This window comes from Octopus bimaculoides, chromosome 1 (genome assembly GCF_046866305.1).
Source record: "Octopus bimaculoides isolate indiv1 chromosome 1, ASM4686630v1, whole genome shotgun sequence".
Taxonomy (NCBI): domain Eukaryota; kingdom Metazoa; phylum Mollusca; class Cephalopoda; order Octopoda; family Octopodidae; genus Octopus; species Octopus bimaculoides.
The window spans coordinates 106103730-106131155 of NC_142928.1; the positions used below are offsets into that span (position 1 = coordinate 106103730).

General features: G+C 33.9%; 2 protein-coding genes across 9 annotated transcripts in view; one reads left to right on the forward strand and one right to left on the reverse strand.

Annotated features, from left to right (window-relative positions):
• The window catches only part of LOC106871082 (uncharacterized), a 107870-nt gene that overhangs the window by 59716 nt on the left and 20728 nt on the right, over positions 1–27426 (forward strand). For 4 of the 5 annotated variants that reach the window (XM_052968928.2, XM_014917366.3, XM_014917363.3 and 1 more), the window contains 2 exons: positions 11640–12009; positions 14360–14910. In XM_052968928.2, coding sequence (XP_052824888.1) covers positions 11648–12009; positions 14360–14910 — 913 coding nt within the window. In that variant the 5' untranslated portion in view covers positions 11640–11647. Of the gene's footprint in view, positions 1–11639; positions 12010–14359; positions 14911–18481; positions 18691–27426 lie in introns of those variants that run through there. The other variant, XM_014917367.3, reaches the window with a different exon arrangement.
• The window catches only part of LOC106871080 (uncharacterized), a 69404-nt gene continuing 59216 nt past the window's right edge, over positions 17239–27426 (reverse strand). For all 4 annotated transcript variants that reach the window (XM_089355326.1, XM_089355318.1, XM_089355332.1 and 1 more), the window contains exons 7-9: positions 26325–26528; positions 22854–22946; positions 17239–18881 (exon numbers count right to left, since the gene is read on the reverse strand). In XM_089355326.1, the coding sequence (XP_089211452.1) occupies positions 18744–18881; positions 22854–22946; positions 26325–26528 (435 nt within the window). In that variant the 3' untranslated portion in view covers positions 17239–18743. The remainder of the gene's footprint in view (positions 18882–22853; positions 22947–26324; positions 26529–27426) is intronic.

Below are 27426 nucleotides of genomic sequence, written 5' to 3' on the forward strand. Positions count from 1 at the left end.
CTATCCATATATATATATATATATACATATATATATCTGTGTGTGTGTGTGTGTGTGTGTGTGTGTGTGTGTATGTATATAGTTATTTAATCTCTTAGTGTAGTTAATACATTAAACGTGCTTTGAAAAGTCCATTTTAACACTGATACATCAAAGTAAATAGTCATTATTTGTTTGAAATTTGGGCACAAGGCCAGTGGTTTTGAGTGAGGGGTTAAGTCAATCACATCAATTCCAGTGCTCAACTGGTACATATTTTATCAACCCCAAAAGGATGAAAGGCATAGTCAACCGCAGCAGAATTTGAACTCAGAATGTAAAGACAGATGAAATGCCATTAATCATTTTGTCCAGCATACTAACAATTCTGCCAGCTCACCAACTTGAGTCATTATTAATATTAAACATCATATATATACAAAATAATACAAAATACAACATAATATATACAAAATATGGGTGTTTAGTTCACAGGTGGTCTAAACAATTAGGTACACTAGGTAAGTGCTGTAACTGATTACAAGGGTTCCAAGGTTATAACTGAGACAGTAGTTATGGAGCCATTGCAGATTTCCAATATAGCGAATATATAATTGTTAAAGAGAACAACAAATGTTAAGGCAAGGCAAACATCTCAAGTCATATACATTATTATTATTTTTTTTTAAAAATCCTAAGTCTTACAGCTGTTTCTGGGATATCCCAAAGTATGGGATATTCCGCCATCGGAATGACTTGAGATGTTTGCCTTGCCTTAATGCTTGTTGTCTTCTTTAACAATTATATATATAATAGATAGATAGAGAGAGGGGGAGGGAGAGAGAGAGAGAGAGAGAGAGAGAGAGAGAGAGAGAGAGAGAGAGAGAATCCATTTGTGTCAAGAGACCATGGATCTGTGCCTGGAGAATTTGTGTCAGCTGCTGATAGTGGTGCAGTATCTGCTGTGGTTATACAGGCCCACATGGGATTGGCAGTCTTGCATGCAACAACTGCATTTGAAAAAACTCTCTACTGGCATTACTGACTTTTCCTTTCATATTCTCCTGCATGTATCATACTCCGCTGCATATATCATACTCCCCTGCATTATTTGCCAGGCCTATTGATATAGCAGAAAGCAGTTTTATTAAAGACAAGCTTATTGTTTTGCTAGTGTTATTCTCTTTCAGCTTTCAACATATTCAGAAAGAGATGTCTTCTCATGATATTTGTTCAGGGGATAGTTCATGTGGTTTGTATCTTGCTTTAAAAGACCGTGTGTTCCGACATAAATTTGTTTGATACCACCTCTAAACAGGTATAGGCGTGATGTAAATTGAAACAGATTCTGTCATTGTATAATTTACGGTTCACTAGAAGTCAGGGATCCAACCACAATGACCTCCCTTGGCGAACATTCTAGAAAATTCCAAGAATAACAGATTTATGTCCCTTTTAGTAATACCACTGAGTCATAGAAGGTTCTGGAAGCTTTTTTGTTCACCAGAGGGAGCTAGCAGTCTTTGAGGCTATATATTGGACAAGTGTGATTTATTCCTTCTCTCTTCCTCACTGAACTTCTACCGGAACGCATCGTCATTGTGGAGAGCAGCTAAGTTTGTTTACTTATAGCCTAAGCTAAAAAAATGGCTTCTTGGAACAACCATCCGTGGCAAGCCTTTTGTGCTACATGACATGTGTACGAATTACTCTTACCCTATTAATGAACCAATTATAGTACAAAATTCTTTCGTACATTTTCTATTACATTCCTTTCCACACAGAATGTGATAAGGCTAAACTGTATGTGACTTTTCACATTCATGCACAGCTTCACACGAAGCATATTGTTGGTGAACTCATATCTGTTCTCAATTATATTAAAGTGTTTGTGAAGATTAAGAATGGCTCTTTCGTTATTCCAAACCTTGTAATCATGTTAACATTTAGTAACAGTGGCAACTACACACTGATTTGTGGTAAAATAAACCTACTACTAGAGTGATGACCACACAATACTAAACAGGAGTTTGGTTTGATCTACTAATGCTGTGAGGAAAATCCGAAATATGGGGAAACTGGTTGTGTTGGCCTCAATGGTAATACTATTACCAATGTTGTGGTTAGATGTATATAATTTAACTAGCATGATGTTGGTTATTACTCAGGCTTACTGAATGTAATTGTTTATGAGTACAGATGCTTTTATTGATTTTATAAATCATTCAGAAATAGATGACCCATATATATTAAAGAAAAAAATCAATAAATGCAGGGGTTTGACCAACTGTTGTCAGTTTGTATCAGTTGCCATAGAAATGTGGAGTGTTCTCTGACTCTATACTACTGATTTCCTCTACAAAATAGGAATAACAACAGCCTGTCACAAAAATGATCCCCACAAGGTGAAGTGGCTACTGCAGCAAGTGTCGCAACGCCATTACAGTCATTACTGTAGGGTGCAGCTGAGCACACCATTTATTCTGGGGTATGTGACCCGTTGACCCCCCCCCCCCATCTTCTGCTGCTTTATTCCTCCCGCTTCATTTTTCCTTTTCTTTTCCTTCGTTATCTCTTTTCCTGTTACTTTGTATTTAAATTTGAATAAAAGGAATTTTCCACATTGTGTGAATAAAAAAATATCTAAAAAAACAAAACAAATATTAACTGAAGGATAACTTTGAACCTTTAAGCAGGGTATTATTTTTTTTATTTTGTTTTGTTTTTTTCACGAGGTAAAGGTTGATAGTAACTTTGAATTTTTGGCTTAGTTGCCTTTGTTCACTTGATGTGTAAGAGTGCATGAACATATTGAAGGATGGGAGTGGATCCACCATTATCATGTGTCTCAGAATCTATATAATAGGTTGCATTCTAGGTTTAATGATATTAAAGATAAAAATAGATATAAATTCATAGAGATAGATATAAATTCATAGAGATAGATATAAATAATTATTCTTCTTCTATTAATGAGATTGTACTCAATAAGGCCCTAATTTATGTAATGACTTATGATGAAGTTAATGTAGTTAAAACGGCCAGGAAATCGTTGATTAGATATAATAATAAATTGTGGGCTAGGAAGGATACTAGGGACTATTTTGATATACCTATGGGGGCACCTGATTCTGCACAAGCAACTGATTTAGTAGGTATTTATTATTGGAACTTCAATTAGAAAAATTAAAGTTGGAGGGTGGTTTATATAGGGATGACCTTTTATTAATAACTAAGGATTGCACCAATAGAACACTAGAATTATATAAAAAGAAACTATATAGTTTTTTTTTTAAAGATATGGATTAAGCATAACTATATATAATGAGAACTATAATGTTAATTACTTAGATGCTAATTTGAATTTAATAACAGGTAAGACCCAACTATTCCATAAAATTAATGAAAACATTAGATATATTAGTGCTAATAGTAATCATCCACCCTCGATTAAGAAATTGTTGACAGATAATATAGGTAAAAGAATATCATTGCTTTCTTCTAATTTTAAGATTTTCCAAAAACACACACCTTATTATAATGACACCCTACAGGAGGCGGGATATAATAATAATATTAAATTCTTTAATAATTATAAATATAATTATAATATAAAAGATTATAATTTAAATGATTCCTATGTTTTTTATAATAATAAACCTAACATAAATGATTATAAGTTTTATTTAGGTAATTATAGTATTAGTAATAGGGATTATGATTATACAAAACATAAATATAATAATAGTAGACTAAAAAATAAGATTAAATTTAATTCTTTTATTGATAATAATAAATTTTATAATATGAAAAATAAATGTTATAATATAAATAATAAGAACAAAATTTGGTTAATTATTCCTTATGGAGTTCAAGTTAAAACAAAAATTATTAAAGAGATTTTAAATATAATTGAAGTATTCCTTAAAGATAATAAAAAATATAACATTTTTTCTAATGATAATTTTGGAGTTGGTTACTGTACTACTAATAATGTTGGTAATATTATTTCTTCTTTTAATAAATTTAAACTGAATAAGTTTTACAAAAACAAATCAAGTAATTATTCCAATAATAACAATACAGACCAGAATGTAATTAATTGTACATGTAGAGATAAAAATAAATGTAAATTTATTAATAACTATAATTTGGAGGATGTAGTATATAAATGTGTAGTGACTTTGCTTGATGATAATAATATGAATGGTTATAATTTAAATACTATTTACATAGGGTCAACTTCTTACAAAATTAAATTACGTGTGGCTCAACATATGAATTACTAATATAATAAGTTTAGCTAATTTATGCATTTATATAAACCCTATTTTATGTTACTAATTGTTGTAGTTATGATTTCTAGTAGTAGAATGTGTATAAATTAGCATGAGAGTATAAAGGATATATTACTTATTTAGAATAAGATTAAACTAAGATGTCTATTAAATAAATAAATAAATTAATTAATTAAAATAGATTAAATTATTATAATTTAGATTCATTTATATATATATAATATATAATGTATTTTACATATTTTAGATTTGAGTTATTTAGACTTTAGAATTTTCAAGTAAATGATATACTACAGTTAATTTTTTCTTATTCTCACATCTAAAATACATTATGTCATCTTAATGATTTAAATACATATTTCTCTCTCATTATTCCATAATTTTTTATTTACGCCGTATTTTCACATGAGATATTTCTTATAAATGCTAAGTTCTACATATTACGTTTAAAATTTTAGTTTACAGCGATTCTTCAATAAGATAAGTTGTGATTTTATTTTAAGAAATATTAAATGTTTTTCGATTATTCATTTATTTATTGTTAAAACAAGTATTTTTTAAATATATTTATTTGATATTTACTATAACTTACAATAAGTACATTGATTTTATTATTATTATTATTATTTCATTTTAGACCTGACAAGTGACTATATTTTTGAATAGATTTAATTGTAGATCGATTTGATTATTAATCAAATTATTAATCGAATTGGTTTTAGTAGTTTTCTATTTGAAAATATAGTCACGAAATGTGTGTAGTCATTTTATACCATTTACTAATTATTCTTTTATGTACTTTATTGATTTTTGGAATAGGGTTTTTGTGATATATTAGTTTTCTAGAGGGTATGAATTACATTCTTCATTATTGAATTATTTAATAGTGATTTTTCTCTAAATTATATACATACATATATATATATATATCATCGTCATTTAACGTCCGCTTTCCATGCTAGCATGGGTTGGACGATTTGACTGAGGACTGGTGAAACCAGGTGGTTACACCAGGCTCCAATCTGATTTGGCAGAGTTTCTACAGCTGGATGCCCTTCCTAAAGCCAACCACTCCAAGAGTGCAGTGGATGCTTTTATGTGCCACCAGCACGAAGGCCAGTCAGGTGGTACTGGTAATGGCCCCACTCAAAATGGTGTATTTTATGTGCCACCTGCACAGGAGCCAGTTCGGCCGCACTGGCAACGATCTCGCTCGAATGTCTTTACACATGCCATCCGGCACAAGTGCCATGACGATTTTGTTTTCGCTTGCCCCAACAGATCTTCGCAAGCCGAGTTTCGTGTCCAATGAAGGATGGTACGCATAAGTGGGCTGGCTGAGGCCTAGTGGGCTGGCTGAGGCTTAGTGGGCTGGCTGAGGCCTAGTGGGCTGGCTGAGGCTTAGTGGGCTGGCTGAGGCCTAGTGGGCTCTGTTTGTCTGTGTATTTGTCTATTCATCTAATATATGTATATATATTTACCAATGTTCTATGTCATGACCAAATACTTGAAGTGTTTCATGTTGCAAGACAATGTGTGAGAGAAAATTGCGATGTCATAGGAAAGAAATATGTCTGCACGGATGATGGCTCACTTGCATTTAATGAGGCTGCAAAGAGAGAGAGACTTGGAAATGCCACTATGACAGATTACTAAATGAAGAGAATGAATGGGAGAAAGAGAGTCTGCCAAACATCAACCCAACAGAGAGACCAGCTATCCAAATTGACAATACCTTGGTAGATAAAGCAATTAAGGGTATGAAGACAGAAAGACCCTGGCCCATGCTTAAACTATCTGGTGGTGTAGGCTGTAGTCTAGTCACCTGTATAGTCAGTCAGGTGATACATGAAGGAGTCATACCCAATGACTGGTGCAGCAGCGCTATTGTCAATTGCTACAAAAGTAAAGGTGATGCATTAGTTATGAATAATTACAGAGGTATCAAGTTGTTGGATCAGGTGATGATTAGGGGAGAGAGTTAGTTTAGACAAGATGCAATTTGGCTTTGTGCCAGGGCAAAGCACCACTGATGTTATATTTCTGATAAGACAGCTACAGGAGAAATACCTAGCCAAAGATAAACCTCTTGGCAATTGTTCACATGGAGAAAACCTTTAACAGGGTCCCTCAATTCCTTAAATGGTGGTCAATGCAGAAACTGGGGATAGATGAGTGGTTAGTGAGTGCTGTACAAGTCATGTACAGGGATGCTGTCAGTAAAGTGAGGGTTGGCAATGAGTATAACGAAGAATTCTAGGTAAGGGTAGGAGTCCACCAAAGATCAGTCCTCAGCCCCCTCTTATTTATCATAGCTCTCCAGGCAATAACAGAGGAATTCAAAACAGGATGCCCCTGGGAGCTCCTCTATGCTGATGACCTTGCTCTAATAGCTGAGTCACCATCAGAACTAGAGGAATAGTTTTGGGTGTGGAAGCAAGGTCTAGAATCAAAGGGCCTTAGAGTCAACCTAACAAAAACCAAAGTCTTAGTAAGAAGGAAGGCAGACAAATCACAAACCCCTTCAAGTAGATGGCCCTGCTCAATATGTAGAAAAGGCGTAGGTAGAAACTCCATAAGATGTACCTGGTGTAAGCTATGGACACATGAGAGGTGCAGCAATATGAAAGCGGGAGCTAACCTGGAAGATAGTTTTGTGTGTGGCAAATGCACAGGGGCAATAAACACTGAAAATGTGCAGAAAACAGCTTGTCACATGCCAGGAGGAAAAACTAGAAGTAGTTGATAGCTTCTATTACCTAGGTGACCAAGTCAGTTGCGGGGGTGGATGATCTGAAAGTGTAGCTGCTAGAATAAGAATAACCTGGACAAAGTTCAGAGAGCTCCTACCTCTGCTGGTAACAAAAGGCCTCTTGCTTAGAGTGAAGGGTACACTGTATGATGTATGTGTGTAAACAGCCATGCTACACAGCAATGAAACATGGGCTGTGACTGCTGTAAACTTGCAAGAAAGGAAGCTAGTATGTTCCGCTGGATGTGTAATGTCAGTGTGCATACAGGACAGAGTGTAAGCACCCTCAGAGAAAAGTTGGACATAAGAAACATCAGATGTGGTGTGCAAGAGAGGTGACTGTGTTGGTATGATCATGTGTTGCATGTAGATGAGGACAGTTGTGTGGAAAAGTTTCACACTCTAACAGTGGATGGAACCTGTGGAAGGGGTAGACCAGGAAGATGTGGGATGAGGTGGTGAAGCACAACCTTTGAATGTTGGGTCTCACAGAGGCAATGACAAGTGACCAAGACCTTTGGAGATATGGTGTGCTTGAGAAGACCCATCAAGTCAAGTGAGATCATAACCATGGCCGATGCCAGTGTTGCATAACCGGCCCATTTAAGAGTACCCTTCAATCAATGAGCAATAAACTGTACTTGAGAAGACCTGTTGAGTCAAGTGAAATCATTGTCGTGGCTGATGCCAGTACCATGTGACTGGCACCTCTGCCAGTGGCACATAAAAAGCACCATTTGAGTGTGGTTGATGCCAGTCCCACTGGATTGGCTTCCGTGCTGCTGGCATGTTAAATGCACCATACAAACATGGTCAATGCTTGTGTTGCCAGACTGATCCTGTGCCGGTGGCACCATTTGAGCTTTGTCGATGCCAGTACTGCCTGACTGGCCTTCATGCCTGTGGCACATAAAAAGCACCCACTACACTCTTGGAGTAGTTGGTATTAGGAAGGGCATCCAGCTGTGGAAACCTTGCCAGATCAGATTGGAGCTTGGTGCAGTCTTCTGGCTTGCTAGTCCTCTGTCAAATCATCCAGCCCATGCCAGCATGGAAAGCGGACATTAAATAATGATGATGGTGATGATGATATATATGTGTGTGTGTGTGTATCTATCTATCTATCTATCTATCTATCTATCTATATATATATATATATATATATATATATATATATATATATATATATATATATATACACAGGTACACACACACACATACACACACACACACACACACACACATACACACATATATATATATAAATTCAGAAGAGTGGTACAACAAGGCACCAATATTTACTGGAAATTAATACATTTGTATTGAAATATTTTTCATTGATATATATATATATATATATATATATAAACAATATATGAGTATATGCATATATATGTACATGTATGTATATACGTTCATCCACATGTACATATAGATACATAACTGGGTACATGACGTGGCAAAAGAACAAGGACAAGAGACCAACATCATGAAATTTAACCACGAAACTAAAAGAGATCCAGATTATATTACATGTTGTGTGTCTTGACTTGAACAACGACAAAGCATTCTGACACTACACACATGTATTTGTGTATGTGTGTGTGTGTGTGTGTGTGTGTGTGTGTGTGTGTGTGTGTGTGTGTGTGTGTTTGTGTGTGTACGTGCGTGTGTGTGTGTGTGTGTGTGTGTGTGTGTGTGTGTGTGTGTGTGTGTGTGTGTATTATAATTTCACTTAGACAGTGATACTATCAACCTGTAAAAACTGAATATATATATGCCTTATATAAAGTGTTAGATGAGTACAGAGGGTAATATGAAAGTAATGAAATAACAAGGGAAGAAGAATTATGTACTGAACTTTTTGTGGTACTTTATTGACCCTGGGGGAATGAAGAGATACCACTGATGGATTAAAAATTTAAAAAAGGATATACATAATGACAATAATAATAATAATAATAATAATAATAATAATAATGATAATAATAATGGTTTCAAATTTTGCCACAAGGGCAGAATAATAATAATAATAATAATAATAATAATAATAATAATAATAATAATAATGCAACAATAAAAACAAAATATAATTTAGATCTGAAAAACATGGAAAACGTTTATAATTATTTGTCCACACATGGTGGAAATCCACTGGCTAGAATGTTCCAGGGCACCCTTTCAACCCTACCAAAAACACTTAAAAGAATTTTGGGGATTAGGTAGACTAAAAATATCCCAATATGCTCTAGTTCACTTTCTTTCATATTCTCATAACCTTATGGTAAGCATTTTACTAATATCCTATCATTCACGCGTTTAAAAAATTTTTTCAAAAGTATTCACCAAAGATTCAAAAGACACTTTGATACATATATTGTATTGTGCTACTATGAACTTCATGATGTTTTTCTGATGGAGCCTTCTTAGATTTTTTTTATCATCTTTTGCTTAGGTTCACTCTTGGATTTTTATTTTTTACTTCTTGTCTGTTCAGCAATGATTTTTTGTTTTTGTTTCTCCTGTATCTCATCACAAGGTAATGGCATGAAGTGACTTCCTCCACCACTTCCAGAGCTGTAACCGATAGTGCTCTGGAAACTGGGACATGCTGGTCTTGTTGCATACTAGACCTGTTCTCACAGCTCTGGTATGGCCTTGCAGCTTTTAGTGGTCATTAAGATTTGTAAGTCCATTTTGATTCTTCCTGATCACATATGTTGCCTCTTGTCAACCCTACATTAATGACTGCCCATACTATAATACAAGAGTAACAATAAGCCACAGTTTGACATCATTTCTGATAACCGTGAGTGACTCCTTGATATTTCTGTCCCAAACCTTGGGGCACAAGTTTGTGTTTTGGCTTAGTTCTTAGCCTTACCACTTTCAATCAAAAAGGCTGGAAGATGTACACTATTTGGAAGGCAGATGGAAGTCCCCATCATCTTTCTTAAAGCATAAAAGTTTCATTTTCAACTTATCTCCTATTGGATTAGCTCCTAGAACAAAGAGACCCTTATTGGATTTATACAATTCTCACAGTCAACTTATTTTCTAGATATTTTGTCAAATTCACAAACTTCATCTGAGTCATGACCCAGACAAAACTAGGTCCATTAGTGCTGCTGCTATATTATCTTTTGTAACAAACATATTTGTCTCTGTACAAGTGTTGTTATCGTTGTCACCATCATTGTCATCATGGATATTTTCATCCGAGACATTATATCTATATCTGATTATTCAAATACTTTGATTCTGTGTATGTACATACGTTTACTTGATTGCTCACATTTATCAATGGTTTCTCTTGTTGATTTGATACACCATTTTCTATCATTAACAGAACTGTTAGCATTTTTGAAGACATGGGTGTGCTAGTATATGTATAATTTATAAATGTTACATGAACAATATTTTGAAAACAAATGAGTTTAACATTTAATTTTATATATGTTTCTGTGTGTGTGTGTGTGTGTGTGTGCGCGCATGTGCGCGTGCGTGCGTGTGTGTGTGATAAACAGAATGACTCCAGCTTGTGTCATATGATTTATAAAGTAAATCTTACAGAGTGGAACAAAATCAACAGCTTCAAATGCTAAACTGTTATTCACAAAAAAAAAAAACACATGTAGAAAGACACATAGCCTATTATATATATTGATGTGTGTGTGTGTGCATATGTGTGTGTGTGCATATGTGTGTGTGTGCATATGTGTGTGTGTGCATATATATTGATGTGTGTGTGTGCCGCTTTAATTATAATAAATAGAGATGAGGAAGAGGAGGAAGTGGGGGAGTAAGAGGAGAATTCCTTTTTTTCACAGAATATCACAATTTGTAAGAGGGGCATTTAGTTGATTGAAATTATTCCTTTACATGCCTAACTTTCGTTTTATCATTATCAGAGGGATAAAAGTCAAGGAACATAGATGGAACACACCCCACCCTCGCATTGCCCCACACCCCAGCATCACCACACCACACACCATCACACATCATGCCACACCACACATCACCACACCATATCACACCACCCTGTACACGCTAGCACTAACCACTTCCCAGCATCCACACACACCCACACATTAGATACACATACTTATGCACACATCCACACATGCACACACTTACATACATACACACCTTTGCTTTGGGATCACCACTACTTTATTATCTCCCCTTCTTCTTAGCTCTCCTGTCAGACCATCTCTGTCCAGCCAGCTGCCATGATTGACTGCTAGCCGCTAAAGTTTTTTTTATTCTCTCTCTGTTCATTTTCTCGTGTTCCTTTCTGTTGAAGAGTGCGGGCTCGAAGCATGAAAGACTTTCTCACCTTCTTGAGCATTAAACTAATACACCTGTCTTTGTCTTTTTTTTTTTTTTTTTTTTTTTTTTGTAAATTTCAACTAAATATGAAGGCATTTATCTGGCTCTGTTTATTTTGCCACTCATCTCACTTTTACTTATACTCCAACCTATTGTCATTAATCATGCTTTTGCATTTTGTTATTAATTTTGATGATTGAAAATATGCTAGGTTTTAATCATATTAAAATGGCTCAAAAGATTTATAATTGCTGTGATGTTTTTTTTCTCTCTTTCAGTGATTTAGATGGCACACCCCCAGCCTGTAACAACTACTGTTACCAAGCCAGATTGGATGAAATTACAATATGTAAGAGAAAGGAACAATTCTCTAGATTCAATTGGCTCAACAGCTTCTTTATTATCAATATTGGATCATGGCAGCTATGATTCTGAAGATGACCAATTATCAGAGAAGAACTTTCACAATAGAAGAGAAAACACAGTATGTTTTAGTCATGAGTTGTTGAAACCTAGAAATCAGAGAGAAAAACAAATGTTCTCTGAGTTGTTGAAAGAAAAAGAAGAAAGTAGAAACTCTTTCATTGAAGATATATCGAAAGATTTCCATGATATTTGTATTTCAAATGTTGATGAAGAGAGATCCAGGTATGAACTTTTACTGAAAATATTTTTGATTTTCAACAAATGCTAACTCTAAAGATTTTGTCGTAGGTGTGTGAAAGCACTGTTGTGAGTAAACAGACTAAATATATGTCAAACATATTTGATCAGTACAGAGGCTTTATTCACAACAGTAAACAGCAATGAATATGGCCCTTGTACAGGTTAAATATGTCTCAGTCATATTTGAACTGATCTAAATGTTTGTTAACTCTAAAGAGTTTTAAGCTAAGTAGAATTTAGTAATCTAAACTCAACAGTAATTTTTTTACTTATTCACTTCAAAAAAATTTCATAACCATATCATTTCATGTAACATCTGTTAAAAAAATCAATTTACTTTGCTGCAATTCATTACAGAGGTAACTATTTAAGTTGTTTGATCATTGGAGTGTAAGTAGCCAAGGAAAATGTTTCAGTTGTAGAGTATATGTACTATTCATGGAGAGTAAATGCGAGAGACAGAGAGAGGAGTGGTATTGAAAAAGAAACATTTGTAATACTGTTGAGAAGACTGAAACCTTTTATTTTCTGTATTTTCATATTCTAACAACATTGCTAGGAACATTGATTCTGTAGACTATTTTTAATGATATGACAACTTCATTACTTACAGCTATCATAGGAAAATTACTATTTGGAGATGAAATATTGTAGCCTTTCATGAAACAATATGTGGGAACTAAACAAAATAGGGTAGATACAAAAAGAAACACAAATTTTTCCATGTCCAACTAATGGATAGAGTTTTAGTTTTATTTCTTTCCCAGTGTATATTATTTGTTTTTTAAAGTGTTGTAAAGACATGACTCAATAAAACTCAGTTGACAGATGTTAGTGTGTGGTAAGATTAAAAAGTTGTGCATGTGTGTATGCATGTACATACATGCATCCATGTTTGCATATGCCAACTTCATCATCATCAACATCCGCCTTCCATGCTGGCATGGGTTGGACGGTTTGACAAGAGCCAGCCAGGTAGAAGACTACTCCAGACTATTGTGTCTGTTTTGACTTGGTTTTTATGGCTGGATGCCCTTCCTAATACCAACCACCCTGCAGAGTGGACTGAGTGATTTTTACTTGGCACCAGCACAAGTGAGGTCAGTTTTGGCATGTTTTTACAGCTGGGTGCCCTTCCAAATGCCAACCACTTCAGTGTGGACTGGATGCTTTTTACATGGCACCAGCAATGAAAAACATATTCTCCTGTTAACCAACATTGAATCTGTACATTCTATAGTTGAAATCAACAACTTTACTAATTCAAGGAATATTTTCCAATAATTTATCTCTTTAGTATTTAAACTGGCCATATCCAACCTAAGTATTCTACCTGCTCTATGTACAAACCAACCACATGCAGCCACTCACATCTACCCAACAATGTTGTTCTAAAAATAGTCACATCATCAAAAAATTCAAAACAATGTGATTTACATTTGACAGAATAATTTGAGTGTCAAAGTCTAATACATATGGTTATAATGACATAGACTATTGTAGATTTTAGAGGTCTGTTGCTTTTCTTAGCTAAAGCAGGAAATAAACTATCAATGAACTGAGTCAGTTACTCAGGTTTTATTCTAGATTTTAGCTATTTCATTTCTCTTATATTGTTAATGGCCGTTAGAAACTATGTGCTCTTTTCCTAAAGACAGTACAATAAAATATTACAGGGTTCAAAATGACTGAGTAATCAGTTCTATTTATCCTTTTTGAGCATAGGATACTTAATCATAATTACATATTTTATAGCTTCAGTAAAGTTTCATATTTATTTTATCTACCCTTTTTTACCACAGGAAAATAGGGAAAAAAAAAACAGAGTAAGGATTTTCATTTTAGTTGTTAGATAAGTACATAATTCCATTGCTGCTCAGTAAAATGTAAAACAAATCGCATTTCTCATAGAAGTTATTTAGCATTAACTCTTTAGCATTCAGATTATTCTGTCAAATGTGGTGTTTGTTTATTTGTTTTGTTTTGAATTAATCATGAATTATCTCATAGCTTTAAGATTTTGATGATGTGATTACATAGTTTTAGAATAACATTGTAGGGTTGAGGTGAGAGGCCAGCTCTGGCCAGTTTCAGTATAAAACAGACAGAATATTTTGGTCAGATATTGTCGGTTTGAATGCTAAAGGTTTAAGAAAAGATAACGATGTCAAACAACTTACTTCAATATTCCATGCTAATATGTATACTGGACTGAAAATAAAGTATTGCTCAGAGAAAGGAAGCAAAATCAATTCATAATGATATTATAGATATTAAAAAATATTATGCACTGAATTTGATTATGTTTATTTCTTTAATTATTCTTTGATAGTTTTGTCCCAAGCGGAAGTCAATCAGTTTGTCCATCATCAAGCAATGAAAAATTACCACGTCCCCTGACACCTTGGGAAAAGTGGTTACTTATGAAAATAAAAGAAGAACGAGACATCTCTATCAAACAAGAAGAACAAAAGAAAATGAAGAAAATAGCCAAAATCAGAGAGGCACAAGCTTTGGAAGAAAAAAAAATCGAAATTAACCATTCTTGGTATAAGTGGCTTGAAGAGAAAGCTAAAGCAGAAAAATTGCGCATTTGTCAAGAAAGACGAGAATATATTGAAAATAAGAAACAGGAAGCTGTCAGAAAACAAGAAATTGCTGAAAAGTCTGAAGTTAACTTTAAACAATGGCTTAATAAGAAGAAAATGCTTGAGAAAACTAAAAAAAAGATTGAAGCCCAAAAGAAGAAAGAAAAACAATCATTACACAAACTACGTCAAGAGAAAGCTAAAGAAACATATAAAGAATGGTGTGAAAGAATAAATAAGTCTGGCATTAATGTGTCACAAAACAGACTTGATAATAAAACAAAAAAACTTAGAGGTGAGTTTGAATTATACCAGCATCAAATTGTAATATTAAATTCTTGTGATTAGTAGTCTTTTTATTATTATTTTTTTATACCAGTTAAGTGCAGGTATAGCTGAGTAATTAAGAAGCTCGTTTTGCAACCACATGGCTTCAGATATAGGTGTGTGTGTGTGTGTTTGTGTTTGTCCCCCACTCTCATCACTACTCAACAGCTGGTGTTTGTTTTTGTATATTCTTGTAACTTAGCAGTTCAGCAAGGGACTGATAGAATAAGTATCCGACTCCAAAAGTACTGGGGACAATTTCTTCAGCTAAACCATTCAAGGCAGTACCTCATCATAGCCACAGTCCAATGACTGAAACAAACAAAATGATAAAATGATTTCTATCAATGGACTTATGACAATGCTGGGACACTCCTTTTAAAGGTTTTAGTTGATTATATCATACCCAGTACATCGTTTGGTACTTATTTTATTGATCTTACATGGGGTGAAAGACAGGTCGATCTTAAAAGAACAACTCAGAACTAATTTTTGTTTATTCCATGACAATGCACACACATGCACGCACACACACATACACACACTGAGTAGTTCACTTACAGAGGTTGTCAATGATCTGCAGAAAATGTAGGAATTGTAAAATATCGGTTTGAATATAAAAACATAAAAGTCAGTATTGCAGGGGAACACAGAATTTGGTGCCTGATATATTCAACTTGTTTTTAGGTAAATTTTGGTTGCTGATTCTAAATGTACCATCAGTTTTTCTTCATCAGCTCTAGTTATCAAGATATGTTATACTCACTAATCGCTATGCAAACAACCAATCGGATACAAGGATTGATGACTACAACTCTTTATTGTCACCTTTTGGATAAAAAAAAGTGGCTTCATATAAAGAATATGTTTGTGATTAAATTACATCCATAGAATCAGATAACAGTGAAACAAGCATAGAAAGTTACCAGTGATACCATGTTCATTTACTCAGACATCTCACAGAAGTAGCATCTCAGAAACTTCCTGTGGGGAGCTGCCCCAGGGCAATCGTGTTGAATGGTCCGGAAGTAGTCTGCCATCACATGGGTTTTCCAGTGTTCCTGACATTTTTCTTCCATAATTGTTAAATCCTGGTAGAATCATTTACCTTGTTCATCACTTAGATCACCAAGGTTGTCTGGGAAATTATCAAAATGGTTGTGGAGGTAATGCACTTTGATGCTCCTACTATACAGCCAAGTCAATAGAAAGAAGAGAGCATGTTCTCCACTAGTTAAAAGTAGTTATCTGCTTTATAGCTTCCAAGAAAATGTCTTACAATTAAAGTGAATGAAGACCATGCATCTACCTTAGTATTCTTAATTGAATCTTGGAAATGTGGGCCTTTCATGAGTTCTCTGATCTGTAGCCTGTCAAATATACTTGCCTTCAGCTTCTCCATGCTCAGAGCTGGAAATCTTCTGTCTATGTACTCAAAGCAATCTTCTTTGTTCAAAACCTTCACAAACTGTGTTATTAAGCCTAGTTTAATGTGCAATGATGGTAAAATAATCTTATCTCTGTCAACCAAGGGTTCCTTTATTATATTGTTTACTCTCAGGTCATTTTTTTCTTACCCAGTGCTCATCCTTAGATCTACTAACCCAGACACAGACAATTCAGGGATACTGGGTATATCCACTTTGCTTAACCCAAGAGAAAATTCACAATTTTAAAATCCATAAAGTTTAACCTTTGGTGATCATGGTGATATTTTCTGTAAGACTAGGGTGATTGTTTCTTGCTGTTCGATTGTCTTAATTGAATGACCTATTCAGATTGATCCAGATTTGTTGTTATTGTATAGAAGCATGCATTTTAAGCTCTGCTTAGCTTCCTATGAATAAATGCCATTCACTTGATGCATATTTTAATATGCCCACTTTCATCAGCAAGCATTGAATATCATTGCAAAAAAAGAAATCATTTTCTTCTGAGAAGTACAGTAAATCCATTTCTTTATTGCAATAACACATGATTTTGGTATGATCTCAAAAACTAGAGCTGCTAGAAACAAATGAAGATCATGTTCTTATTCAGTAGCATGAATTGGATCTAAAATCTGAGGCACCAAAAAACTTTTTTAAGTTTGTTTCTCATGTTATTAACAATGAGCACTTGATAAATTTGGGATACAGCACAAGGAGGTACCTATAATTTTTATTTGATTTTTATCCATTTTGTTTTTCTGTGTTGTTACTTTTAATTATTGTTTCTCTTTAACATTATTGTGATATTTACCAAAACAAATCTCAATAATTGCTACCCAAGAAATATTTCAGTAAATATACTCATCAAAGGTTTGAAATTTTATTTGTATAATAAAAGAATCAGTGCACATAACTTTTTGTTTTAATGTACCAATATACACAAAATAAAGAAATTATAGGCATTGGGAGTGGCATTTAACTCCAAGAAATAAACTGTCTCTTTTAAAACTTTTGCTAGTGAATAAAAATAGTGTTTAGAAGGGAGAAAGAGAGGGAAAGAAAGAGATTTGTATGTGTTTGTGTGAATGGAAACTGGTTAAAAACATTGAAATAATATTTATGAATTGCTTCAGGATTTATGTAGTATTCACAGACAGCTATACACACATTTTTTTTCCTGTTGCAAAACTACACCAAATAATTTATCAGTTTAGTGTATTATTCTTAAGTTTATGAAATATTTCACAATTCCACGTTAACTTTAGTTATTATACAGTCATTCAGAAGTCTTTTTAGCATTTAAATGACACAATTAAAAATTTTTTTTTTACTTTGTTACAATCTTTTTATATATTTTAACAGTATTCTTGCTTTTTTGTTGTGAAAATATTTTGACTTATTTATCTTGTTTATATATTCTAGAAAATGTTATTTAGCCCTTTAGCATTCAGATTACTCTGTCAAATGTACTACTTACTGATTCATATTGTTTTAAATTGATCATGCACGATCTTATTGCTTCAAGATTTTAATGATGTGACTATTTATTTTTAAAATGACATTGTAAAATAAGTGTGAAAGGCTGAATCTAGCCAGTTCAAACATAAAACCAAGTAGAATTTTTGAGCTTGATATAGCTCAAATGTTAAAGGGCTATAGATGAGAGCATATTCATTGTCTTAAAATGGTTCACTATAATGGTAGTTCAACTGCCTGGGGTAGTTCAACTGCCTGGGGTAGTTCAACTGCCTGGGATAGTTCAACTGCCTGGGATAGTTCAACTGCCTGGGATAGTTCAACTGCCTGGGGCAGTTCAGACAGTTGACAATATTGGATGGTAGGGCAGTAAACCAGCTATCCTGGAATCTCTGAGCTGTGGCAGTCATTGGTGAAGGAGACTGCAATTGGGGTGGCTGTTAATGAATGCAGTGAGGTGGTTGATGAAGGCTGTGTGAGGGAGGGACAGAGAGAGGGAGAAACAAGATGTACATTAACTTTAGCATTCAGATTACTCAGTCAAATGTAATACTTATTTATTCACATTGTTTTGAATTAATCATGTATTATTGTGTAGCCTAAGATTTTGATGATGTGATTTTTCATTTTTAGAATGACATTGTAGGGTAAGTATGAGAGGCTGGTTTTAGCTGGTTTGAATATAGAACAGGTAGAATATTCGGTTCGGATATGTCCAGTTCAAATGCTAAAGGATTATGAAGCCCAAGTGACCTGAACTAATGTTAGTTGTAATGACAAAGAGACTTTTGAATCACCCAGTAGAATAATTAATAAAATAATTTATATAAGTTTCATTGGAATGATTTTATTTGTTCAGTCATTCATATTAATGAGTAACTGTTAACTACATTCTTCATTCACTGTCATTTTTTGCATCATCAAACTCTGCATTTACATTCTCTACTACATTATCAGTAGCAATCATATCTTCTTTCTTTAAAGCAAGGATATCTGTTGGGTCTTCTAAGTAATCTTTCGGTGCTTTGTTCAACTGTTGAAAAATAAGATTGAAAAAATATTATTCCATAATAACTAATTTGCTGAGATTGTTGACTCCTCTCACTTACAATGTCTTCTTAAAGAACTGTCTTTATTCTCTGATCTTCTATCGAAATGAACAAAGTGGAGAAAATTACTACTTCTACTACTAAAAATATAATAATAATAACAATAATAATAATGATAATAATAATAATGATGACGATAATAATAATAATAATAATAATAATAATAATAATAATAATAATTGTTGTTGTTGTCATGTTTGTGATTTGTATGATACCAGTCACACAAATATTACAGAAAGTGACATCAGGATACACCTTGGAAAAAGTTAAATCATCTGTTCTATATGGATGCCTTTAAGATTTTTGGTAAGAGCGAACATGAAATAAATGGTCTGGTCTCAACAGAGCAGATATTCAGTAAAGATATTGGGATGAAATTTGAGATTAAAAAGTGTGGCATGCTTATCATAAAAATAAGCAAAGTAGCGACATTTGATGGTATTGAGGTGGATGGATATAAGTATCTGGGTATTTTGGAGTATGACAAAATCAAGGAGAATGAGATAATGAGATGAAGGAAAGTTTTAGGCAAGAATACCTCAGAAGACCCAAATCAGTTATAGAAAGTAAACTCAATGGAAAGAACAAGATCAGGGCAATGAATACATGGGCTGTCTCCATGATGTGATACAGCGCAGGTGTTGTTAGGTGGACAAAGATCGAGCTTGAGGGAATGGATAGAAAAACCAGGAAAGTGATAACAATGAACAAGGAACTGCATCTTAAAAGCGATACTGATAGACTGTATCTACCTAGATACAAGGGAGGAAGAGGTCTCATAGGATTCAAGGTCTGTGTTGTCAATGAGGAAAATAGTCTGGGATGGTATGTCAGACAGTAGATTGAACCTTTGTTTGTTGCTATTAGAAAGAGCAACATGATACTGAGTGAAAATGCAACATACCCAAAAGAATTTAAGAAACAAGATGGAGAACAAAGACTGAAGAACTGAAAAATGAAAATGATGAATAGGAAATACCTCAGAGAAATTGAAGGGAAAGACAGGACCAACACCTGGAGATGGCTAAGAAAAAGTGGTCTGAAAAGATGCACTGAGGCACTGATATGCAGTACCCAGGAACAAGCTTTGAGAACTAATTACACTAAGTTCCAAATGGATAAGAGTAGTGAATCACCCTTTTGTAGGATGTATGGCAGCAAAAACAAAATAATTTCACATGTGAGTGAGTTAGCAAACTGGTCCAAAAGGAATACAAAAGGAGGCATAATAACATGGCCAAGTTTGCTCACTGGAGACTGTGTGAGAAGTCTTGAAAGGACATTGAAATGATACAAGCACAAACCAGAAGGCATCACTGAGAAAAACGAGCAGAAGATCTTATGGGATTTTACAATTCAGTGTGATTCAGTGATTGATGCTTGGAGACCAGACATTGTTGTAGAGGATTAAGGGATGAAGGAAAGCAGGATCACAGATTCTGCCATACCTAACAATGTACGAGTGGGTGACAAAGAGCCACTAAAAGATGAAATTGTATGAATGTGGGCAATGAAGAGAATAAGTGTCATCCCAGTAGTTGCAGGGGCATTGGGAGCATTAACAACTAGGTTTGAGAAATTTGTTAGAGAAATTGGGATTGACATGAAGGTAGAACATGCTCAGAAAACTGCTTTATTGAGGACACTGAGAATCTTGAGATTGGTATTTGGGTGTTGAGTATTGTGGAAAGAGACCCTGTGAGACCACTGACCACTGGTTGTTGTCTGTTCTAAAAGAATTAACTGGAGAAAGTGATATTGAGAGCTCTGAGAAGTGAAATGGAAATAATAATAATAATAATAATAATAATAATAAGAAGAAGAAGAAGAAGAAGAAGAAGAAGAAGAAGAATGGTTTCAAATTTTGGCACAAGGCCAGCAATTTTGGGGGAGGTAGCTAGTCAATTAAATCAACCCCAGTGCTCAACTTATTTTATTGACCCTGAAAGGACAAAAAGCAAAGTTGACCTCAGCAGAATTTGAACATAAAGATAGATACATTTTCACTAAGCAATTTTTCCCAACATGTTAACAATTTTATCAGCTCACCACCTTAATAATAATAATAATAATAGTTTCAAATTTTGGCACATTCAAATTCTTCCAAGATCCTTTCAGAGTTGGCTAAATAAAGCCCCAATCAACTACTAAGAATGTTTAATTTAATACCCCACACCAAAACAAAAAAAAAAAAAAATCAGGCCATGTACCTAAATGAGAAATAATTATTGCTATTATTATTTTTTATTTACTCAGGAGAGCTTTTGTTAAGCTTATTCCATTCCATAATTACTCTACTAAACATTTGAAGGATGTCAGTAACTATCTCTGATGGACAAACAACCTTCCCTGCTTTCAAATCCTTAACTGCACTTGCCAACATATTGTTGTCAATTTGAATGGCTGATCTTTCTATTGAGTCTACTTTGGAAAGATTCTCTTTCTCCCATGCACTCTCCTCTTGCAACAACTTCTTGTAACAGTAATTCCCTGTCTTTCTTTTTGGCACCAGTAAGAACATGTGTGCCATTATCATTCCTTACACACTCCTTTCCAATGGCATTTCAATTTTCTCTTATATGCTGAATACCTTTATAGAACATTAGTAAACTTTTTACTTTTGGCTGCACCCTCCCTTGTTAAGTATATCAATATTTAATGTCTAGCTACTTTATATTATTGCTCTTCACTGCCTCTTTCCTTGCGTCGTTCCCGGTCTGTCTCTTAGTCTTTATGGCTCATGCTCACATCGCATTTATATTTTGAAATATCAGCGTAAATTAGCAAAGTTATTTAATTTGTTGTGAAGTATATTTGCCACTTAAATGTGGCTAACTGCTAAGGGTGGATGCTACTGTAGCTTGTAGCCCTAGGAGGACACCTCCTCCAGCTGGCTATTGACACACTTTCTGTGCCCTTGTTCAGAGATTTATTATTGCTTATTTAATTTGTTATTCTATATCAATTATGAAGCTGAGTCTTTAATGGAATGAACCCAAAACAAAAATATTATTTTCCTTTATAGAAATATAAAAAAATATATTAAATAGATTTAGTAATGTCCAAACTTGAATCAGCTGAAACCACATAAATTAATAAATGATAAGAGTAATTAATAGAATAGTAGAGGAGTATCTCCAACTCTTCATTTAGTCTCTCACCTGTTCACACATGCCTGTCTGGTTTATTCTTTGAGGCCTAAGTTATATTTAAATCAAAATATTTCCTAAGTCTTTATTGTGTGTGGAAGAGAGGGAGAATTAATGGTTGACAACACATTCTTGAATGTTAGGTCAACAAACATCAAATTCTGGTGATAAGAATATCTGGAATTTTAAAATATTAGTTTCAATATCTATTATAGTATTTCTACAGTAAGTGTAACATTATTGAAATGGTAATCTCTTGTGACTGATTTAGGCTTTGAGTTTTGAGAAAATAATTTAGAAATGCCAAAGGGATTCTTGTGGATTTGGATATTAAGTCCATTAACACCAATGATATGATTTTCTTTCAAAGATGACAACTGTACATAAAGCTCACAATTTCTCTTGATAAATTTTTTGAAAAGAGATCTCAATTCTATCACTATAAGAAAGCAATAAATTAATTCTTACATTAAAACATAGCCAGAAATCATTTAGGAATGGATATAGTTAATTTGATAGACCATATCCTTGTCAGTCTATGACTATTGACCCTGGAGGGGAAAAAGATAGAAATTGACACTAGTGCAATAGAAATTTAGAACATAGCGATACATAACTAATAACTGCATTTAAACAGTTTAAAGGCACTTAAACAGGTACATCACTGTTTCCATAACTCCAGAATTGATTATTCTATTTTGCAAGGATTCTATCATATTTCTTTGGATACACTAATATATAACTTACCGCATCAACTTCAAAATCTGCGTCTTCTTGAGGGAAAAGATTTATTAAGCTTTCTGATATCCCAAAACTGTAATGTAGTGGTGTGCGATGAACCTAAAAAAAGTAGATGCAACAAACAAGTGTCAATAATCTTAAAATAACCATCTTTGTTGACAGATCAGTTACTGCAGTACTTGATCTGAAATAACATCTCATGCATTTGCTATTATCTGCAGTCTCAGTACTATTCAGTATGTCCAGAACGAGAAGTTGTATGCAGTTACTTTGTTAATTGCTGTTGTTTGCTGTTTTTATAATGCAATTTATGACTGAATTTGAGCTAAATGGAGCCATCCAAATCAATAATTATGATAGTAATGATGTTGGAGGTGGTGAAGGCTTACTATCTTAACATTAGTTCTTTGTCTTTCCCTCCCATTCATATATGCACTTCCATTTTATTGCTTGAATTCCAAGTGATGTTTAGACCAGGGATATCTTCAAATCATTGTGTATGTGTGTGAGAAAGAGAAAGAGGAAAAGAGAGAGAGGGAGAGGTAGATATGGTGATAAGGAGCTCTAATTTGTGCAAACATCGTAATATAATTTAGGAATATTGTTCCAGCTATGGAGATTTGCTTTTATTTTCTATTTTCTCTCATTTACACAAACACTCACACACACACACACACACACACACAAGACTGTATATACGTTCTATTTTCAACATCACTTAAATAGAGTATGTGTATGTATACATATATACATACATACAGATACATACACACACACACACATGTATATACATGTGTGTATATGTCTATATATATATATATATATATATATATATATATATATATATATATATATATATATAAATATATATATTGTTGTATTTGGGGATGGTCATGTTGCCAGTTTAGCCAATAAAAACACATGCAATATATATTTGGTGTTAATTTGCTTCAGCTTTATTTTATTTTTTACATTAATCGTATTTCGGCCAGAGTTCTTTTGTCACACTTCTGTGACCTCATCAGTGGTCCTTATCTTTCTTCTTTCTTATTTGTGTGTATTTCCTTACTAATGATCAGCCATTTTGTATTTTGCATTCCTATTGTATGTGTCTTTATTTGCGCATGCGTATACCCCTATGTGTGTCTATGTTTAGTAAGTGCGTGTGTGGGGGGATGGGGGAGGTGCCTGTATTATCTGTATCCCCTGTTTATACACGTTTGTTTAATTTGTGAATATACTTTGCAATACACTTTGCTGTTGTGCTGTCACATACTTTTCAAAACTCTGAGGAGGGTATTTACATAAAATATCAAACAACAGGGAATGTTTTTAGTCTGACCAGACTGAAATTCACAACGAAGGTTTTTACTTCACTCATTAGGGAACTTTTATATGCTAACGATTGCGATCTTGTCAGTCATTCCGAAACAGGTCTGCAATCTCTTGTATCTGATTTTGATTTGGCTTGTGATGATTTTGCTATCTTCCCGGTTAATCTTCGTTTGATGTTGCTGCACCTCTCATGTGTCCATGGCTTACACTGGGTACATCTCATGGAATTTCTATCTACACCTTTTCTACAGATTGAGCAGAGCCACCTACCTGAAGGAGTGTGTGATGTGTTCGACTTCCTACTTACTAGAACTTTGGTCTTTGCAACATTGACTCTAAGGCCTTTTGATTCTAAACCTTGCTTCCAGACTTGAAGTTTCTTCTCTAGTTCTGGTAGTGATTCTGCTATGAGGGCCCGATCATCAGCATAGATGAATTTCCAGGGGCGACCTGTCTTGAATTCCTCTGTATAGGGCCTGTACAGCCCTTATTAACCATTCGTCAATCCCCAGTTTCCGCATCGCCCACACGCACACACATTCACAAACATACACATACACACAGCCACATACATATGTGTACGTAAGTAAGTATTTATGTGTTTATGTATGTATGTATGTGTGTGTGTGTGTGTATGTATGTTTGTGTGTGTATATATATATATATATATATATATATATATATATATATATATATATATATGATTTCTTCCTCAAGTAAGTACATTGGATCAATACATGCAGTTAAACTGTTGCTGCATTGGTTTAGAGATATGACTAGAATAGATGAATTGAGACTAGTGAAATTCTACAACAACCTCAATAGTCGATAGTAGCAGGGGCATAGCTCAAAAATAACATCTGAATCAATGTCATTTGACAAAAAATACAGTTTGGGAAATAGCAACATATAAGGACAAATGTTTTTCAGTCTCTGATAATAAAAGTTGGTGATGATGTTGCAAATGGTAATTTGGTGATTGTTATGCTGAATAATGATGATGTGGTGAACATATTGATTTTACTTATTTAATTAAAAGCAAGCAAAACACTATTTCATTTAGTAGTCTAGTGTTGTTGCTTAGTCTCAAATTGGCCCAAATTGAGCAGATCAATGATCAAAGACATTCTAGCCAGGGCCATCTCATGTATTTTCTCTTTTTTATGTTTTGTATGCATAATGTACCCTGGATTACATTAACTAATGTGTCCTTACATTTTTAATATGTTAAGGTGTGAGTTGAGGTATATTTTACTACTATTTCAAGTAGATGAAGCAATTATTTGCAGGCTCTCTCATTAGCTTGTACACATCTTGGCTGTGTGGTAAGTAGCTTGCTTACCAACCACATGGTTCCGGGTTCATTCCCACTGCGTGGCACCTTGGGCAAGTGTCTTTTATTATAGCCTCGAGCCGACCAAAGCCTTGTGAGTGGATTTGGTAGATGGAAACTGAAAGAAGCCTGTCGTATATATATGTATGTGTGTGTATATGTTTGTGTGTCTGTGTTTGTCCCTCCAACATCGCTTGACAACCGATGGTGGTGTGTTTACATCCCCGTAACTTAGCTGTTTGGCAAAAGAGACCGATAGAATAAGTACTAGGCTTCCAAAGAATAAGTCCTGGGGTTGATTTGCTCAACTAAAGGCAGTGCTCCAGCATGGCCACAGTCAAATGACTGAAACATGTAAAAGAGTAAAGAGTAAAGAGTATACATATTATATCTAGAACTACATTGTTCAATATATTCTTGTTTTTTTTTTAATGACTGTAAAGTGATGTGATTCAGGGGAAATTTGGCTGCTCTCTCTAGCAGGTGGGACAGTCACCTAGAGGTTGCTTTGTTAGCTCAGTTCTGTCTATTTCATTCATATAATGAGTATCAAACACCAAATTTTTGTCAAATCTTGGAAACTAAAACTTCTGACATTCATGCCTTAACCAACAGTGTTAACAAATAAAGTAAAGAAATTTTACTTTATTGCATTCTGTTTACCATGGGCTTGACCTTTTAGCTTACAATTCTTAAAATATTTTAATTTGGGAGTGAGAAAGCATAGCTATATAATATCAGATAACTGAAACCAGAAATACATTAAAAAAAATAACATCTAATAAAGAATTGCCAAAAATATTTCTTACATTGTCTTTTGCTTTGTGACTCTCGGGGTGAGTTTCTAGTATATGTTTTATCATTTCAGTTTCCTCATGTAAAACAGCTACATGTAATAAAGATTGGCCTCTAGTATTTTTACATGATATCAACTCAGGCATTGACTCAAGCAAAATAAAAAATCCTTCTTCATCACCTTCTTGGATAGCTTTGAAAATGCTTTCACATCTATCCTGAAAGTAAATTGTGAAACAAAAATTTCCATAGATATATTTTCTTGAGTTTCAATTTAACATTTATGGGTTTATTTTGGCCATAATTCACTTGGTTAGATGATTTTGCTAATTGAATAGATTTATTGTATTTTAGCTCCAAGTTAACCTTGATCAAGTGGACCTATGGTCAAAGGTATTCCAGTTTTGACCATCAAATTTTTTTCCTGATTTATTTAGTACTACATCACCCAATATGACTTTCTTTTAAGACAACAGGATGTTATGTCAGAAAGATTTGGCAGCTGTTTCTAGTAGGGTGAACATCCATATAAAATTTTCTCTTATTAATTAGTAGACATATATTTTATTTTTAAATGCACTTTTGCCTCTTATAGAGGCAAAAATGCATTTAAAAATAAAATATTATGCAACACACTTAGTTACAACTCCTCTGTAATCATTCTGCTTCTATAAGTTTACAAGTTGTAATATTATCATATATGTGGCCAAGATGATGGAAATGGCTGAAACAGCAGAACATTGATACCTCTGGGTTCTGAGTTAACTTTTACCTTTTATCCTTCCAAAATCAATAAGTTATGAAGTAATCATGAGCATTAGTCTTTATCTAGTTACAAGAAATTAATATTTGAAAAATCATTGAAAAAAGCACTGTACAAATCTCCTGACCAAATTCATTTCACATGTCAATAAGTTCATCCAATATATTGAAAATATAATGGTATCTTGGGATATCAAGTTAACTGAAAGGTTAGGGCAGTGATCTATATGATTTTACATTATTTACTGTTTTCCTACATTATGTATTCAAATCATATCAAAAGCAACTTTGTCTTTCATCCCTTGAATTGCCTTATAAACTAAATAGCAGTAACATCTGTCTTTACATTCATAT